At 43.0% G+C, this 20405-nt stretch overlaps 1 protein-coding gene across 4 annotated transcripts in view; it reads right to left on the reverse strand.

Annotated features, from left to right (window-relative positions):
- The window catches only part of IKZF2 (IKAROS family zinc finger 2), a 106530-nt gene that overhangs the window by 7734 nt on the left and 78391 nt on the right, over window positions 1-20405 (reverse strand). For all 4 annotated transcript variants that reach the window (XM_086750688.1, XM_086750691.1, XM_086750690.1 and 1 more), the window contains exon 5: window positions 6212-6349. In XM_086750688.1, the coding sequence (XP_086606814.1) occupies window positions 6212-6349 (138 nt within the window). The remainder of the gene's footprint in view (window positions 1-6211; window positions 6350-20405) is intronic.

The following is a 20405-nucleotide window of genomic DNA, read 5'->3' on the forward strand; positions in this document are numbered from 1 at the left end:
ACAGCCTAATCGCCTTGCATTCATCTTCATAAGGTAGCAAGAGAAACCCGAGAAGGACCAGCCTCTAGTCCATGCGCTACTGAGATGGCTGAGGTGTAAAAAAAAAAAAAAAAAAAAAAAAAAATGTGAGGAGAAGAATGGATGGCAGAGAAATAGAAACCAGGATGATCTTGCCAAGAGTTCCTGCAATTTGTAAACGGTGAGCAACCCATTGCATTCTCTGCATTGGATAAATCTTCCAGAGAAGTCACAGGTGGTATTGCAGAGGTAGCAGCGAAGGACCGAAATCTTCTGCTCATCTTCCTCTGGTCTCTCACCGTAGCAGCCTTTCATGTCACAGATACCTTCTCCCTGAGATCATGTCACAGATGAACACCACCAGCCTACTTTCCTCCCGTGTAACTTTCCTGCCTTCAGGATCCTGATATGGAATAATCACTCCCCTGATCTTCAACACGCAGCTGTTTGCTAGCACATAATATAAGAAAAATGGGATGATAAAAGCCTTGTCTCGGCTTTCTTTTCTAGTGGGGAAGAGCAAATACCAGGCAATTACAAAACAGAGTATCTGCTCAGGTGAACTTCTCAATTCAGACATTCGTAATAAGAAAACATGGCAATTTATTCATTTGATTCCATTTGTGCCTCTGCTGCTATGGGAAGCTGAGTACTTTGAGGCTTAGAACCTACCATATGCTATAAAATGATTTACTCTGCTGCTTTTTTATTTGTACAGGATGCTCCCCCTGAGAAACACAATGGTTTCTCATTTACGAGGCAGTCCTGCTGGCATCAGTGAAAGAGAGGAAGAAAAAGCACAAATACGAAATGAAGCTAATGTTGCAACAAATGGGATGCAGGGTCTGAGTGACCTAATTAATGCCCAGAGCAGACTGGGAGGTCTGGAGTGCCTCAGCAGCTAAGGATAAATTTTTAAGGTTCTTCAAATACTGTGCTCAGTCAGGAGCTGTCTGCACGAGTTCTACTCAGGTATTTACCCAGGAGATTTTGGAAGAAAGTAAAGCTTACATCTGTTGATTTTCACCAGGAACCGGCATCTGGCTGTCCTTTTGGCTTACCAAAAATCAGCGTACGCACGCACACTCTGTGTGCAACCCTGCGTCCTCACTCAGCGGCAATACCCATCCTCACTGTGACAGGCCAGCTTTGCACGGAGGGCGACTTAGAGAACTTCCAGCCCTTGGTGTTCGGGGCACACAAGGCTCATGGTGGGCACCTAAGGAGGTGTAGAGGGCTCTAAATCCCTCCTAGGAAGAACCTGCTAAAGGCACTCTGGCTTTGTAGGACTGTACTTGCCCACAAAATCTGTGGAAAACCTCCTGATTACTTTCGTAGCCATCTGATTAAGCCCCAAATGCAGCAACATTTTTATGTCTTATAACAATTAAGTAATAATTAAATAACTCTACCGTTGGGCATATGTGTGTGAAATTTCCTAGACTGAATGTGAAACCTTTCTTCCATGAAAAATGGATAGTGCTAAAAAAGACATCTGCTCTTGTCTAAGTCAGGCAAAACTTCAGCTTGGACTCCTTTTAAAAGTAAAAGTAAAATTATCACCAATAAAAGCATTTTCTTTTCTATCTTTCATGCTACAAGCTCTTTTTCCCATCTCAGAACTCAACTCCATAATCCAGGGCACAGCACTTTTGCCATGGAATCACCAAATCACACCAATATTTGTGTTACGAGGGGAACAAGTTACCGGAATGAGTTTTGTTATGAAGATTTCCTGGGAGAAGGGAGAGCCTAGTTTCTGAAGCCATTTAAATTGCATGCAAAACCAGACTAAACAGGTGAGATGTCACGTTTTACAAACCCGAAGAGTTAAGCTGAAGGTTTCACTGGCAATTAATTTACACTGATTTTCATTTCAATTTTAAAATATACAAATAAAGGACCAGCCCAGCCTGCATTTTTTTTTTTTTTTGGAGAAACCGGAAAAAAAAAAAAAAAAAAAAAAAAAAAAAAAGAGGAAAACAAACGGATCACACACGACCAACAGTTAACACAAATGAGCTGCTCTGTGGTAGAAGCTCATGTTGCACACATTTACTCAGCAGTAAATGCAATTACTTTTTCTGTTCTATTTTATCGTACTTCATTACCCTGGTAGTGGGAGCTACCGAAAAACAGCTGACATGTTATAACTGTTTGATACAGAAACTCATTTTAGGCTGTGAACTTATGGTCTCAGCTCAGAAAGGCCTTTTGATTCTAAAAATCAAGTGTCTAGTCCATGAAAAGCCCACGCTTGAGTACGTTTTCTGTTCAAGGATGTTCTTAATCAGCTACCGAGGCGTGCTCCTGGGCTGCCTATGCAAACATTGACCATCTCTGACACTGGTAATGTCCTCAGTCTCAGCTAACGCCAAATGTTGCTTCAAAACCCAAACTCTCAATACACAAATCTGGTTGGTCTTCAGAACAAAAGTCCTTACTTTCCTGAAGACATTGGCTTTCCATCACGGTGCTCAAAGAGGGTATTTTTTATTTTTTTGCTTCTTAATCTGTAAGGAACCACGCACACTGGTAAAAAAATTTTATGTTGTTCCAGTGAGGAAAGTCTAGGGGGGAAAAAAGAAGTAAAAAAATTACCCAGTATGCGTTTTGCTGATAAATATTTTTGTGTGCAGACAACAGACGCTGGGCTAAGTCTCAGCTGGTATAAATTAGTATTACTCCACCAACCTCCATTTCCTTTCCTAAGCTTACAATATTGCGATTTCCAAAAGAGCGTGTGCGTAGAGAAACGACAGGAAATATTCCCATGGACCCTGCTGTGAAGTCTCCTGTGGGACCAGCAATTTAACGATGTTTTAAGCAACTGTGTAAGAGGGAAGGACGCAAGGCCATTGTGTGTTTTAGGTGGAGCTGGCCTCTGAGCCCCACACAGCCTAAGGCTACGCTTCTTTCTCCCTTGCCTAAAAGGGTATCCTTCTCCACTCCACTTTAAGAATTTCCCTGGACTTTCTGCTTTGTGGAGATGGGGGACATCATACCAGGTGCCAACCATAGCTAGCACTCAACTTTTCTCCATGTTTGTTCCTGCAAAGCGCATGTTCTCGGCATTCAGAGACAGTCACTTTTGTCACCCCCAACATGCTGCTGGCTAGGAGACTACAGATGGATTTCTACTTCTGGGACCAGCACTGCTTAGCCAAAAACGACCAACAATGAGGTGATGGGAGCTCTGTTGCAGCAGCCGTAGTGTTGAGCAGGGAACAGGACCTCCACAAGGAGGGGCAGCTCAGCCAGCAACCGGCACCCTGCGAGAGGATGGAGAGGCACCCAGAGACTTGTACATTCCTACCCACACACCGAAACTAGCCCTCCTTCCCCTCCTCTCGTGGCTTTAGTCAGGTGATCTAGCCATCTGCAAGACAAAGATAATTTAAATTAAATTATTTCCTCCTCATCAGGCCACGGTGAAAGCATCCAAGTCTGTAGCATGCCTATAAACTGATCAACTTGAGCACAATGCTTGAAAAAAATCCAAACTCTCTAGGGGCTGCCTCCAGTTTTCTGGAACAACTCAACTGTGTAGAAATAATTCAGACTGATGTTCAACGTTGGCCATATCAGTTGAGACCCAGCACAGCTGCCTGCATCCTTGAAGCAGGATGCTGGTAGGGATGAGAAAATCCCCACCTCTACCTATTTTGCACACAATTGACCAGGAGTCACACCAAAATGCATTCAGAGGCTTCAAAACACTCAGCAAGAACAAAATACTTGAAAAGTATTTAGGAAGAAAGTCAGGAAAACTTAATTCTCAATGTGAAGCGATGAAAATCTCCAAAGCATGCACTCACTCATCCTCAGGAAAACCCCTTCCATGCGTGACATGAGAGAGAAGGAAATGAATATATTTTTCAGGGTTAGACTAAGACCTAACTTTAAGCTGAGTAATCATTTGTATACTCTTCCCTGGTGTCTTTATAGTCGCAGGAAACAGAATTTCACTGCAGACATCTACAGGTTGGTGCTCATGACCCTCACTCTCATGCTGAGCTTCACAGGCGGGAGTGATGCTGGGATGCAAGGTGAGATTTATTACTGGTCCCAGCCGATTTTGGAGCTCCCTGTCACTGCCTGTCTTCGTTATGTCCTCACTAAACAGCACAATGAAGACAGCGGATCAAACATCCCTTAAACGTTCACCAGGGGAGATTCAGGAGTATTTACCCAGAGGAGAAAGAGGCACTAGTTGAATTCAAAGTGCTGTTTTAAGATAATTTTGCCGAGAAAACTAAAGCGACTGTGTGAATGTTTCTATTTTAAGCCCAAGCAAAATCAGTCAGGCTGTAAATAAAAACTGTCCACATGGGGTTTGCACTGGTTTAACCTTAGTTGATGGAAAAAAAAAAAAAAAAAAAAAAAAATCAATGCAAGGTCAACCGGTCCAGCTTCTTTGGATAGACAAGGTTAAGGACTTGCCCTCCTTGTCATAGCATTAAGCAGCTTAAAAAAAAAGCTTTAGATTTCCTTAGAAGTCCACTATCAACAAGAGTAAACCCAATTTTAATAAATAACTGAATAATAAACCCAGAAGCTGAGTGGAATTTGGGAAGATCCTCCACAATGTGATCTCTGAAACATCCTGGCTGTCATAACTACATCAGCCTACTGTTGTTCCCCTACAGAAAGGCTGACAGAAATCATCACCTCGCTGCTTAATAAGTCAGGCGCACCCCTGTAGGGTGAAGAGAGTTGGGAACGGAGTCGGTGGTTCAACTCCTACTCATCAACTAAGCGCTCCATCTAACAGACCAAGCATGCAACAGGTACCTGCAAACAGCAAAGACCTGATATCAGTCTTTTCACTGACTTTTACAAGCGTAAAGCCAGGCCTCAAGCAGATAATCACTAACTTCAATGTTTTTAAAGTCACCCATTATATTTTAAAGGTTGATTTTAGTCTCCAGATTGTCTACAAAGACAGTGGAGGTGTATGAACAATTTGGCAATACGTATTAAATACATTTAGAATCTCTTTATAGGATTAAATTGTTCGCAGAAAAAGTACTCTTTAAAATTTTTGGTGATTTTTTTCATGAAAAAGTAGCCCATGTTAGAAATGCTGAATGGATTTTATTTCCGCTTGTGTTTTTAGGTTTTTAGAAGTGACCTTTCGGCACTTTTACATAATTAATTTCCTAATGAAGCCATATGACTCCACTCAACAATGAAAAGCAAAACAGAAAAAAAAAAAAAAAAAAAAAAAAGAGGAAATAGTCTTTTGCCTTTTCATTTACCTACAATCTAACTTTTTGGTATTCTTAGGTAAATGCCAATTTTAAATCAAAATGGAAAATGTACAAATTTTATATTTTCCAATTAGTAAGAAATTTTAAATACTTAAGTACCAAACATCTGAAGACAACTTTTAAAAGGTAAAAGATGTTCAGTTTTAGAAGAGTTTCCGAAACACTAATTTTGAATGAAATTCTAACGATTTTTGGACAGCTATCATTTAGTATTTAGTGCTACAGATAAGCCCATAACCCTGCAGTCTGAGACATTATGCTCAATATCCATACTAACAGCTACGGAAATTTTTAAAAACAAATTCACAGAGTTTGACATTTCTTGCTTTCAACAGTCTTTTTGGCAATCTTCAGTCTTTATGTATATTAACACATGCAGTGTTAGTTAACATATTAATACTAACACATGTAAATGCATATAAACTTTTTTTTTTTTTTTTTTGCTTATAATTACTTTCATCAACACTGTTGAATTCCATTCTGCTCTGGAGATTTTTATATCTATCCCTCCCTTTTTTGGGGATGTAAGATAATATTACAAGGACTAGAAATAATGACTTACGAATACCTCCACCATCCTTATCTCCTATAACTATCAGAAAGGAAAGGGAGGGGGGTCATACTTTTTATACACAGCTTAGTTCATTTTTAGGGTAACTTTGCACAGCTTTATTTTCATATCTGCATATTTATGCATACTAAAAAGTAAGATAATTACTTAAAAAAAAAAAAAATCAGCAAAACCAGGGCTGTTAAATTGGACAGAGTGAGGCTTTTAGCCCATCTTTTCTCCTATCTGAGTATAAGCAATCTATAAGATGGAAGTGATGCAAAGCTGAAAGGAAGTAAAACAGATGGAAAAAAAAACCCGCAAGAGATGCTCCAAGTCCAAGAGACCTCACGAGCCGGTTTCCACCCACCATGGTGACTCATGACCTGCCCGGCAGCCTCCATGCTGACATTCTGCAGATAGTTGTGGCAGCGTTCCTTGTGCTCCTCCAGCGAACTGCGCTGCTTGTAGCTCCGGCCGCAGTAGTTGCACTTGTGAGGCTTCCCCACTGCAGAAAGAAAGAGAGCATCAGGTCAAATCCACTGCAACCTACTTTTTGCTCTCAAAAAATCACACTTTTGCAACAAACAACCCTTGCAATGGAAAGACATCTAAGAAAGGTTACTCAAGTCCCAGACCTTTTTCCCAGCCCCATTTTCCCACCGCACACACCTCCTCCCACCCGCCGGGTACTTCGCCCCATCCGTTTTTCGCACTAACGCGCAGCATCAGCAGGAGGAAAAAAGAGGCGGACCTGTTGGTCGCAAAGCAAATAAACAGACCAGAAGCGGGGAAAACAAACCAAACAGCTGAATCACAGCCCAGCGCTGCCTGCGTGTCACCTAGTCTCGTGGGAAAGAAACTTCTGAGACATTTTGCCCATGGCACGAACAGTTGCCTTCCCAAAAACGAGCTGCCCCAGTGGCCTAATTCTGCTCACATCTGTGGGGAAACCCATTACATGGTGCAGAGGGGTTCTTCAGAGGCAACAGAAAGTAACTTCGGTTACAGAACAGTTACATGCCAGAACTGAGCTGCCACTACTAATTCATAGAGCCTGGATAATATTGAAATTTATATATTATAAAAATATATATTAAAAATATAAAAGGCCACGCACAATGAAAATCAAGCCAGATGAACGCAAGACCACTCCAATTTCTTTCTTTTTTTTTTTTTTTAACTCAGCAGCATTATGAAAAAATGGCAAATGCCTCTTAATACATGCAAAACCTGGCACCATATTCTCATAAAGTATATCCCTTTCGTAGCATGTCATTAAGAAACCACAAGAATGGCCTAACCCAAGGCCAGAAAGCTAGCCAGAAGTGTATTTTGCCAAGCTGTCCTAATAAAGGTTTTTAATATAATTTAGGCTTGTAGAACATGAACATTTATTCTCTAATAACTAAAGAGCTATTAAGTCAGTACTGCAAATCTAGTAAAATACCACTGGCTGCGATTTGCAGAGCTGGCTGAGGGATGGGGAAGGTCAAACTTCTTACAGAGTTTTGAAAATCTTGGGTAAGAATTTCAGTTTCTGGCCTAAGAAATTGAGAACATCCTCTGTTGGGTAATATACATGTTTCTATTGGGTTTGTCCCAGTATCAAAAGCTTTTCTCGGCCATTCAGTTAATGAAATCCAAGCTGTACTAATTGCAGCCAAAACGTACCATCACCACTGGGATGGGAAAACGCAGGGGAAGCTGTGGGGAGGACACCCATGCCCAATGAGAAGCTGGGCAGAGGGCTCCTTGTGTTGGGACTGAAGCCCTAAACATGAAAGATCCAGAGACATTCTCAGGGCCTCTGCAGGACTAGCAGGTACCGCAGTGTGTGCCCCACATCACCTCTGCGATGGAAGATGAAAAAGCCTGAGCATCCAGTATCGGAGCTGGTCAAAAAGTTCCAACTGGTTTTGTCTCAGACGAAAGAGGGATTTGATGAAATGAAGGCACCTGCAGAAAGTTTCTCTTCTCAAAAAAGTGTATCCATGTGTGCAGGTCAGTGTCACAGTCAAGTTTTCCAGTACGGAAAAATACCTCTGATTTTAAGAAGCATCCAAGCAGTGGATTTATTTCTCTTTATTCAAAGAAAGGCAGGAAAGTACTGTGTCTTCAACCAGTTGTTGTGATCACCAGCTTATGCTATTGCCATAACCGGCATTGGTACTGGGACTCTTAGTGGAGGTCAAGTGTGAGGCTCACTATCATTCCTAGAGTAATTGCCCTGGATGGGAACGATCTGGATCAAGCCTCAGCTCTCAAACATCAACCAGCCATCTCGTTCTGAAAGCACCTTTAGGAAAACATACCAGCAGGTCCCTAGGATGGAAAGACTTTTATCACCACCATTACAATGCTTCATCGTGCATCTAGATGGCATCGATGTCTGCCGGTGCGATGCCTTTATTAGAAGCTAACTTGGTGTCTAATAAATAAAAAAAAAAAAAATCTAATGCAACTGAAGCAGTTAAGTTAACCGAGCTGAAGCAGGGCTGAATTAGCCCACCTGGTTTGGGTACACCAGGTTATCAAGCAACTTAGATAAACTGTAAGATGCAAGGGAAAGGGCTGATTGCTTTCAGCAATTCCAGAGTTGGCTACAATTAATTACATATAATCATTTAGCACAGAGAAACAAATTCCCTTACAAACTTGCAGTATATTAAAAAAAAATTGATTCAACAATCAAAAAAAAGTTGGTATGACACTTCTTCAAATGGTTGCTCCCTGCATTGCAACAATTTCACAAACTTCACACACAACAAGGCTGAGCTTTTCCAATGATGGTCAGCTATCCAAATTCCATCAAATTTCAAGGTTCATAGAGATGATAAAAGCTAATGATAAAGGCACGATTTCTACACACAATATGGGATTTGAGGAACGTAACTCCCCAAGGAAAGAAATGCTCCAGCACACACGCTCTTTCCTCTGGGGAGAAGATAAGAGAATAAACAACATGTGACAAACGTTAGTCATGTTGCCCAACACACAACTGGAAGCTGCTCAGATACAACCTTAGAGAATGAAGTTTGTGACCTCCAGTTGTGTAGAATCGACTGCAACTCCTTTGGGTTAATTACCAAATTCTGTCCTCCCTGCTCTACAAATGCAATCACACCGTAGCCCCACATATGTAAAATCTGATTTATACTATAAAATTATACAAAGTGACTGTGACTTGCGTTGCAGCTCGATTGATCAGGTCAGACCACAATGGAATCAGTTCTGATAACAGCAATTTGTGCCACCAACAATTCTCACAACCTGTTTGGTGAGAGCTGCAGCTAGCCGAGGTAGCAGTTACGGTCCAGATTTTAGAAACCTTATCATTGTGACAAATGTCAAGTCATTGAAATAGCTGCAAATTTCTCCTCATATTTTCAAAGTAACTCATGACAAAATATATATGTATTTGTGGACGTGAACATTGCCAGTGGTGTACATTTTTCCATATTTCATATTACCCAATCGAGAGATGTACAAGTGTATACGAGATTCAATTTCGGTGATCTCCTAAACAGCATACTTTGCTCCACATAACAAACCACTGTACAAAACCTCAGGACTGCCAAGACAGATTTCAGCCTTTGTCAAATATCGTATAATGGGTAAATGTTAATAGTCAATATTTGCCCCCTAAATATGTGGCTTGCACTGCTGGGCACAAGCAGTCTTGGTCTACAGGCCATTGACTCGAAGGCAAAGAGTTCAACAGTGCTATTGCCTACCAAAATCCTCTCCAAGCCCCCATTGAAGGCACTTTCCACTACAGAGCCGTTTCCACTGAACCTGTGGAACCAAGCTCAGCTTGCTTGGTATGAAGCTGCCTTCTCCAAGATCCTCACTGAAGACCACAGTACAGGGACACCACATTCGGCACTGTACGTAACGACCTCTGCCAACGGTAGCGGGACCCAAGCAAAGTCAGTTTGGAAAACCCTGCTTTGGGGTAATTATTCCTTTAGCACCTTTTCAGGGTAAGCAATCAGATAAAAAAAAATTACCATCAGTCATTCTAATAGAAATGACACAACACCGTGAATGCAAACAAGCCCAGAATCTTGAGAAAACTTCAATCTGTTGTTGAACTGGGAAAGACCAGGGCACTGGGCAAAACCCAGCGGCCATACCTACGAAACAGCTAACTTCAAGAATATAAAAAAACCACTTTATATTTCTTACTGAAATGTCAGAATTTCCATGCATTTGAGCTCAGATTCGTACAGATGACAATGTGGCACAGAAAACCCACAGTGGAGTCTCAGCCTCAAATGGAAAATATTATGACAGTCACAGCGAAAAAGACATTTAAATTTGAAGTAAAATTTTTACCATCAAACAGGTAAACCACTCGTCAAAATTCACAGAGAAAGGGAGTTTGCTTGTGAAATTAAAATGCTCATGTAGAGGGAGGAGGGGGAAGAGGAGGAGGACAGAAAAGGTAAGGTGTTTCTGAGTTAGGAACACTTGGAGTCCTGTGGGTGAACTTTGATAGCCGAGAAGTCTGCGTGCAGCAACAAAAAGATGGTGTAACTCTAAGGTCAAGATTCAAGACAGAAAGCAGACCTCGGCCTAGGGAAGCTTCTTGAAAGTAATAAAAAAAGGTCGGTGAAAGAGAAAGAGCCCGTAAGGCATTTGCGCAGCATTTTGTTCTCAAAAGAGATGGGAGTGCATAGCAGAATATAAAGTAAGTCAAAGGGAAATAACAAGGCATCCCAGGTAATACCTTGCCATAAGCATATAAGATGAGAAAGGCTCACAGAACAGGTTAAGAGCAACAATACACTTCACTGAGCTAAAATCCTGCCTCTGTTGAGACCAATGACAAAACACAGGCTGGTTTCAGCAGTCAGGATTAGCTGCCCCGACATTTCCCTGTATTGAGTACCACATTCTCTGCAGCCACGTAGGGCAGAGCTCCTTCCCATCCACCCGTGTCCAAAGTCCCCACAACAGCTCAGCTGCTAACACCACCATCTCGTACAGGAAAGGGCATTACTACAGCCCTGTGACGTACGTCAGCCCAATCCCAGGACTGAAGACTTTGCACTGAGCTTTATACCAGACTTTTATTATTTCTGCATTATTGCCCCAACAGGGCCTAGGAAGGGAAGCCAGCCAAGATTGCTGAACTAAGCGGCCATCTGACGTAGCTACTTTCGGTCTGAGGAAGTCCCTCTGGTAGCAACGCGCTGAGCGTGACTTATTTCTGTCAAATCTGAACTCCCAACTTGGCCCCTAGCACCCCAGAGCTGGAGGAAACCCCAGTATTCTCCAAATTAAGCTTTCTGAAGTAGCATCGAAGAAGTTAAAATGTTATTTTGGGCTGATAATTACACCTATCAGTAAGACTGCAGAGTTGTCTGTCGTGACCAGAACCGGTATTATTTCTTCTTTCTCTCCTAAAACTGGAAGCTGCCTAGGCAAGGGGAGCTGTTCTGCAGTTACGCAGCGCCTGCCACGACGCAGCCCTTGGCCTTGGATGGGACTTATCACGGTAAGATCAGTTTTAACACAAAAACATTATTAAGGCGCTGGCCTGGGACTAGGGAGCATAGGGTTCAACTCTTAGTTAGGCTACAAATTTAGTGACTGCAGGCAAGTTATTCTGATTTCCTGTGCTTCAATTTTTCATATGTAAAATTAAGGTAGTAACTCCCTCCTTCACAGCGTGTAAATGACTTAATGCGCTTTGCGAGATGCACTGAGGCCAATTTGGTGAAGCTCACACAAGCAGGTAGACACAGGAAAATACAGCCCATATCTCTACAGAGAAATTAAAGACTTAATAATACGCTGTGATTTTATTAGACATGGGAGTGAATGTTTAAGAGGAGGAGGAAATATTTAGGATGGCGCAGAGTAGAGGATCAAGAAGGAATAAGAAAATCAAATCAGAAAAAAATAGGTGGCATAGGAGGCAATTTGCAGGCATGGTGTCCCTTCAGGCCGTGAAACAGTTAGCTCAGGAAAATGCCCCTGAGCTTGGTGACACTTAAAACCACGCAGGACAAAAAAAAAAAAAAAAAAAAAAAAAAAAAAAAAAGGAGTGTACAATGGTCACAAAAAGGTGGATATAACAGCTGCTGCGGTCCTTCCCACCTCCAGCCTCCCTGAGCTGGGCAGGGCCGAGGCAGCGCTGAGGTTTCGGCAGGAGGGCCGAGGCTGCAGAGAGGTGACGCGCGGTCCCTCTGGTTCGCGACCATCGTTAAACAGCGCACGGCGGCTTCTGTGGAGCCGCTTAGCTCAAAGCTGCACACACAAAAATATTTACATGAATAACAGACCCCCTGAACGGATTAATCACCAAAAAAACTGAAGCGAGGCCTAAGCCCATGCTGGCTCTAAGCAGCACGTAGCTTTGTGAAGGAAACTGCCTCCCACTCCGATGCTGTATCTCGCCGCTGTGCTTAATGACTGTAAATGTGTTCATTGAAATTCATGGGGGCTCTTTGATTTTTTGCTTTTTTTTTTCGTAGGAGATTACACACACACACACACACACACAGTGTAATCGGTATATACCAGAATTCAGGAATAACAGCGAGTCCCACAGCTAACCCAAGATTGTCCAAGACAACCTGCACACAGAAGTCACAACATGTAAACAGCTAAAATAAGGCTCCAGGCTGCTAAAACACACAAATACAGAGACTTGCAATGCTCCGCGAGCAGTTCTGAGCACCCAGACATCTGAAAGAAGTCTGATTTTCAGAGAACCACATCTCTAATCACATTATGAAAACTTTGCCTTAATCTGTTAACGTGCGCCAGTCCAAGCGGAGGCAGCAATACCTGGGGTACGTTTCATAGGATGCAGACACATTTCTGCACCTCATGGAGTTCTGACGGCTCCATCCTACACGTATTTTCTAGATGATCATATTTTGGGCCAAGCATTAGGGTTCGTGAGGTCCTGTGGTAAAGGACAGGTTCACCTGATCATGCGGTAGACATTTCTGGACACTCTGGACACCTCAAAAGGTTCAAAAACTAAAATGCAGCATTACAACAGGAGAAGCCTACGCACATGCCCTTAAGCAACGAGTCCTTTCTTGACGTGGAGCTTGAAATAGAGCACTTGACTCACTTCATGACCTCGTGGCCCAACGCCTCTTAGTAAAGATTATTATTAATTGCCTATTGATATATATGTGGCTGTTCAACATTTTGTAAGCCTCCCAGCAAATGAAAAACAGCTTGTCCTGACTTTTTGCAGAGCAGCAGCCAACCACAAGTTATTTCTGTCGACAACTACCATGTACTACTACAGCAGCCCTACGCAGCTAGCAGTGAAACACCACGAGATGCTCGTAGTACCTCAGCACCCGGTAAAACAACGGCAAAACACTACACCCACGCATCTCTTTGTTTTCTAGGCATGCCTGCCTTTCCTATAAATATCCCCAGGGCAAAAACCAGCAGCTTTACACCTGCATCTACCTGCCAGTTGTTTACGGAACGGTAAAATACGGTACGATTGGGGTCCTTATTTGTACCTCCAAGACATTTCTGCCTGTAGCCTCTTAGTAGTTTATTACAATTTATCTCGCAGCTACTAGTGGCTCTGTTATTTAATCTGATTAATCAGATTGTGTTTATTTATTAACTGATCTGCAGGATTTTATAGATAAAACAATGCTGCAATCTGCCACAAGGGTTATAAATAAGTAGGTGGCATTTTTGTGCCAGAAGTTTAACAAACAAACACACACACACTCCTGTTTCGCTGCCGCAGCCACAGAATTACTGAAATCTCCTGAACCGTCCAGACAACTTGCAGGGCTCTTGCCACAGCCTCTCAGCACCCATTGAATAATTAAAAACAGAAAAGCAAGGATCTTACACCCTGTTTTCTTCTTTTGCAGCACAGAAGACAAGCAGTTCACTTTGTAGGTTTGTATGTTGTATCTATCTGTGTGTGAAAAACACAGAAAAATGTATGTGTCTATGTGAAACCACGCAAATAAATTACGTAGTAAATCAAGGAAAGCACGGACAAGGACACTAACTTTCTATTTAGTTCTGAAAAAGATTAAATGCACAGATACTTGCTCCACTTCTGTGTCCCAAGAAACACATATTGCAACAGACAGAAGCTCTCCTCATATATTTCTCTCTGTTTACCTTTATTTCTTTCAATATAAGGGCTTCAAAACTAGCAAAAGGCATCTGACTGATTTCTTAGTTTACATTAATGCCAGGGAAGCTTTCAGATTCCCCTTTATTACATACATTTGAAAATCTCAAGTGCAAATGTTCTGCCCTTGCGCTGTGAGGCCGCTGTGCCTTGTCCCATACCAACGTGTCCCCGTCCTCCAGGTGCCTTTGGCACTGCTGGGCTTCCCAGGGATTTTACACCGAAGCGGTTAAATGCTATTAAAAAGGGACTCTGTTTAAACAGCACTGTGGTGGCGAGATAAACTAACAAAAAACAGGAAGTCCACAAAATAACTGGGTGTTTTATCACCTGGCCAGCTTCAAAAAATCACTTAAAGGCAGCAAGGTTTACCGCAACGCACTTTTAAAGGGGGAGAGGCCCTGCAAGGAATACGAGAGAGGCGACTTCGGAAAGAGCCTCCTCCCTGCAATGCCTCCGCGCTATCTGGATGTGGGTGGGAACTGGCTTAAGACGGAGGTTAAACCTTAACTGCATGTACCGGTTCTGTACTTTCAACTCCACTTCAGACCTTTAATGTTACATTAAAATTGACTTGCTAAGTGGAGCACTAACTGGTTCACACAACAAACCTTCCAAAATAGCCTCGTTGGCTTCTCTGCATTTTGACTCTGCTCCTGGGACACAGCGAGTAGGGGAAATGAAAACAAGTTTAGCTCAGCCTGTTGTCCTTCTCTGCCCTGTCCTGTCCACTCCCCGTCAGCGCCAGAGCTCAGCAGGAATTCAGGGAGGCGACTGGAGATCTGCACGTCATCGCAAGCTGGGCTTCGGCGGCAGACAGCTCACGCAGGCAGCGCAGGGTGTGGGTACCTCGGTGCGGATCAGGAATGCTGCTGGACAAACACTCCCTTCACAAGTGCTTTTGTTTGGTTTGGGGTTTTTTTTTCCCCCCCCTTTGGGTAAAACAAGTGTAGATGTTGGGCCAGATTCGTAAGCAGTATCAATGGAAGTAACACCCTGAAGTCAATTTACATCAGCTGCTTACAGTTTATATTTATTCCAAGTGCAGCCCCTTTGCATATCTTGCAGAAGCCCTTTAGCATCATAAAGCCAACAGAATCTATGAATTATTTGAAGCAAGCAGTGCCAAACACAGTATTACCAGGTACTTCATGCTACGTAAATGGAGACAGAGAGAATACATGACATTTAACTTTCACGACAGCACTACAGTTTTTTTTCTGCAAAAAGCCACCGAACAAGCCCCTAACTCTACCTCATTTCTTCTCATCCCTTGGCAATGAGCTCCACTGTTCCACCTACATGCTTCTGCACGAGAAAAACCATTTCTCTTAGCACCTGACACCTTTCAATTTTATGTCTCATATTAGGGGATAGGAAGAACGTGCTTCAGTTTCCCTTTGCACAAGTAAGTTTTCCCTTTTCTTGGCACTGTCAGAAACAAAGTTTTGGAAATAGACTATTAGCAGCAAGCTGTCATGAAGATAATGGTGACATGGGAGGAATAATATTGACAGCTCCTCTTCTTTTCCCAACCACTGAAGTTGGGAGTTTTCACTTATTTTGATCAAGGCCAGCAGCGAAGGAAATCTTGCTTCCAAAAACAGGTCAGGCTGTGAAACTAATGGGCTCCTTTGGGACACAAAAATTCTTATTCATACTTCCCTTACCGCCCAAGAACCAGCATAGCCCATGCCTTTGTGTCACCCTCGTAAAGACAGGCTGTTCAGGCATGTGGTTTTGTCCCGTCTTGCACAGATGTCAAATGAGGTCAAACAGAAAAAGAGCTGACTGACTCCTTTTACCTGTGCAGTTTTCCCATCTCCTCCTGTTACTCCCTGCCTGACAACATATATATTTACTACCAGCAGTACAGAGGAGCTCGAAGTAAGGGTGGGACTCTTCTCAAACAGACAGTGCTGAGCCAGGCTGTGCTGCACACTTCAGAAAGCCTCAAATGCTAGAGGCTCCTCCAAGATGAGGCTTTTTGGGCCAGCTCGGCGCTCCCCAATGCTCTTCCCAACACCCAGAGCACTCACTCCAGCTTCATCAAGGCAAATAAATCTGCTGCCAGGGCTAGGCAGATGCCTCCTTTCCCCACCACGCACGTCACCAACACCTGTGGTCTTCACTGCTCCACATGCAAAGGTAGCCACAGGATTTGGCAAGGGAAGTCAGGACCATTTTGTATGAAAACAATCCTTAGCGCAACAAAAGTTATCAATAAAGATATCTTTTAAAGGATGATGGGGTCCTTGAACTCTCTGAGAGATGAATCTGGGATGTAGACAGCTTCTATTCTAACTCATACCTCTACATCAAGTGTCTATGTCTGACACTGAAGCGACATTGATCTTCTCTGGGTAATAAAACTCAGAAATTCCCGTTAGCCTCAATATCTTTCCTAGGTGTATCTTTTTTTTGTAACACACACAAAAAAATAACAACAGTCCCACAGCACTTCCTAAAGCCCAGGATTTTTTAGGTTTGCTCAGTGGAGAGAAAGAGAAGGGAAGGAAGGAAGGAAAGATTTGGGGTTTTAGGATGTTTCTTTTCTGGTGCAATTAGTTTTGCACTACAAGACCTGGATAGATTCAGAAACTTGTTTTCATGGCTGAAAGGGAGGCAGACAAAATGAAAGGAAATTAAATATGGGTGTGAAATTAAACTAAAAGGAAGAAAAAGAAAAGAAGGAAAGAAAAAGCAACTGCTTGGGCTGAATGTGAAGACAGAAAAGCTGGAGAACAGAAAACAGAATTCTCTAAACAGCCAGGAATACTTTGAAAAGGTTTCCTGTAAAAACAAGGAATTTAGAAAACTCTGAACACATAATTGCTCTCCTTGACAGAAAAAAAAAAACCAAATAAAAATTCATACTGAGGCTCCACTAGGCTATTTAAAATAGGTGATTTCTCTGAGAAATCTGAATCAAGAGTGAAAGGGTGTAAATTTTTTGCATTTCTCAATTCGTGGGGGAAGAAAAAAAACCCTCTTTTTCTCATTTCCTTACATGTATTTTTATCTTTGTGCATGGAGAGTCTTGTAACTGAGTCAGCAGACAGAGATTTAGGACATCGGGGTTCACTCCTATCTGCGACACTGATGTCTCAAATGCTTTTGTGAAGTCCCTTTTTGTCTGTACTCTAGGTTCATCTTGTGCAGAAGGCGCCTGGGCAGTAAACTTTCCTGTTTTCTTGTCTTAGGCTTGAGCTCTCTGAAAAATGAGTCTCTCTCATTACGACTTAGATATTACCTGCCACAAAATGGCCCTTTACCTTCTCTTCACCAACGGTGCGATCCTGTCCCAGGGACTGTACGCCAGCCAGGTCAGATTGGCCCTGGATTCCATGTTGATCAAGGCAGAAATCTCATGAATCTCAACAAAAACCGCACTTGCAGTCTCCTGAAGCTGGCTTATTGTTAGCTGTTAGGACAGACTTGCTGCTTGTAGAAGACTAATGATATGAGCATAATGGATACATTTTTTCACAATATAGCTAACGTGGACATTTTACTGTGGCACGTAAAAGTCAAAGCACTTTTCCTGGTGGATGATCTATTCTTTGAAGCTAGGCAGCTTCATTCCAACAAAACATGCCAAAAATCCATCCTTGGATGCTGCTCAGTGGAAATGTAGCTATGGATATTGAGACAGACCTGATCCTCCAGCACCACCAACCCCTGCGGATTCACCTTAAGTCAGATACAACACCGTGCTTTCCTTTACCTCCAGCTCCTGCAGTCAAGTTGACCAAAGAGAAAAGATAGTTTGCATGTTTTCTCACTCCCTCCCTACTCAAGAAATAGAAATCATAAGGTAAATAAAAGGTCAATTTGTCATCTCTCATTTGTAAGTGTCTGATCTGGGGGTTCCAGATGCATGATTTTTTTAATTCCTGGGGTTAGAAACACATCAACAGCGTAAACTCTGAGGAACTGTGCCAATATCAACAGAGTTTCTTCAGATTAGTACAACTACAATTGATATCAAAAGCTCAGTCATTTTGTTCAAAAATGCTTTCGTAAACTACCTATTTTCCTACTGGAAATTTTCTCCTCTCCTGTTGTTTTAAAATCCAGAGGAGTTAAGATGGTTTTTCTCCCTAAATGTGCTTTTTCTTACTTATGCCTTAAATCATTTCGCTATTCCATCCTGGTGTTTTATAGGAAGAAAAGTGATATTATATATGAATCACAGAATAAAGTGCCTCCTACAAAAGATATCACTCTATTAGGAGCACATTCTAAGTGGCACATTCCCCGTGCATTTAATTTTCATTTACAGTATACACCGTATGCCCGGTACGCCGCCTGTATCAGTTTTTGTTTTCATAACCTATTCCTGACACCTAACAAGAACTGGGAGTGCTGCTCCAGGATTTGGCAAGAAGGAACAGGTTGTGGATGAGCAGGTTTCTCTGACTCACCTACACGGATCAACAAGGAAAAATAAAAGGGAGAGGGTGGAGATTGCAAAGGGGGAAAAAAAAAAAAAAAAAGAAGAAAAAAAAAAAAGAGAGAGGAGTGACGTGTTCCCTTGGATGCGGTGTGTAATGCAGCTGGCAGGCTGCCTGCTTGCGGTGCCACAGAGTTCCAGACATGCCAGTGCAGCTGACTCAGCTCTTCAGAAGAAGGAAAGGAAAGGGAGAAATTTCACAAACGTTTCTGAAATCCAAGGGACAGGGATCACTAGGGTCTCCTCGAGGATCTTCGGATCTGTCTCTCACACCAGGGACTGGAGCGGTGTCCCCAGAGAAGCGTTAGAGAGAGATGCTCACTCGATAACCTTGTGCAGAACTGCTTATGCTCGTATCAAATCGTGCCTCTGTTGTTGCTGGAAAATTCAGCAGCACAGCTTTATCCCACAAACCAGAAATGTCAGGCCTCTCCTAGCCAAGGCTAGCTGCTCTCAGACGAGCCACTGTCTCCAAGGAGATGAGCAAAACGCGTACACATGAAGGGTATCCAAGTGAGAGAGAGTCTATGGCCCATGTCGCTTTTCTACATAAAAATTTCATCATCAGATTCTCAGCAGCAGATCCTTTGCGTGTGATTTATTGTCTGGGAAGAGCCTGAAGCCCTCTAAACGTTCTGGGCTCTAAGAGCCCCGCTCTGTCCCACGATTCAGCACCGTGCTGCAGGCAGCTCTGAACAGCCCCGCTCCTGCTCGGCCGGGGGAGATTCTCTGCCGTCCCAGACTTCCACTCCAAACTGAAAAGAGGCAGGAGGAAGAAAGCACCTATATCCCAGTGAAAGGAACCGAAACACAGGCTAACGCCCAGACCATCAAAGCTCCTAACTCTCACCAAAATCAAGCAGACCTCCGGGCTTTTGAGGATAAAAGCCACGGTGAACTGGCCCCAGAATCAGCACTAGGGAGCTTGTCTTGCTTTTCCCGATCAAGATCCTCACCATCGGCCCTCAACCATCTCAGAGCATGTGAAAGTGTTCATGCCCATCTCACTAGAAGGCAGGGAAAGGACAGGAGCTTGGGGAACATGTTCCCCCATCCTTAACACAGAGCAGCTGGCTCTCCAGACAGGAGGAGTCACAGGGCAGCAGCCATCCCAAGGAACTCTGTAGCCTGCCGTCCAAAAATCCTACTGAATTACACTGCCCCGCTGCTCCCTCACAGCGTATTTAACCCAAAAAGAACCAACAACATTTCAGCAGAGGCTTTTCCAAAAGCGAGCGCTTTGCAGCGTACAGATAACTGCGTGGCTGGGGAGCGTCCCAGCCAGGTGCTCTTTGTCAAAGTTTCAATAGGCAGGGCCTCAGCAGCATTTCTCCAGCTTCAGGAATGAAGATAGACATCTTGACTCTCTGTTGCAAGGCATGGAGGGAACTTGGGGCACCCTGTCTGAAATCAACACAGTGCAGTTATGCAAAACATGTGTGCAACTGGCATCTCTTGTGTAATCCTGGCTGTAATCAGCCTCTCTAACCACTCCAGAAAGGAAGGAGGGGCAGAGGGTGGAGAAAGTTCACACTTAGATCAAATAAAAAATGGGAAAATATCCAGAGAGCTTTAGTCAGGTACAAACACAGTTCCCTCTCACGGGAAACCTCCAGGACAAGTTTCCTTGAACTTCACACAGGGTTATAAATAGGAGGAGTGTCACACAGAGTTCAGTACAGGTTCACTGTTAAAAAAATCTAGACGTTCTCATTTTCCTTCTTGAGTGATATCCATCAATATCTTGGCTGCAAGCCAATTCATAATTACAGGTTGCTGAGAGCTCGGGAGAACGTATCAGTAGCAGCCTTCTGCGGCTCTGCTATGGCATGGTGCTAACTGGGTTGGGATTTTTTCCCCTTTAGTATCTCTTGCCTTCCTTTCCAGATGGCAAAAATACCTCTCTTACACCTTAAAGCACTCATATATTATAAAAAATGTCAGTGGTGGTTCTCCATT

The sequence above is a fragment of the Chlamydotis macqueenii genome, chromosome 6 (assembly GCF_036417535.1).
Source record: "Chlamydotis macqueenii isolate bChlMac1 chromosome 6, bChlMac1.mat, whole genome shotgun sequence".
NCBI lineage: Eukaryota > Metazoa > Chordata > Aves > Otidiformes > Otididae > Chlamydotis > Chlamydotis macqueenii.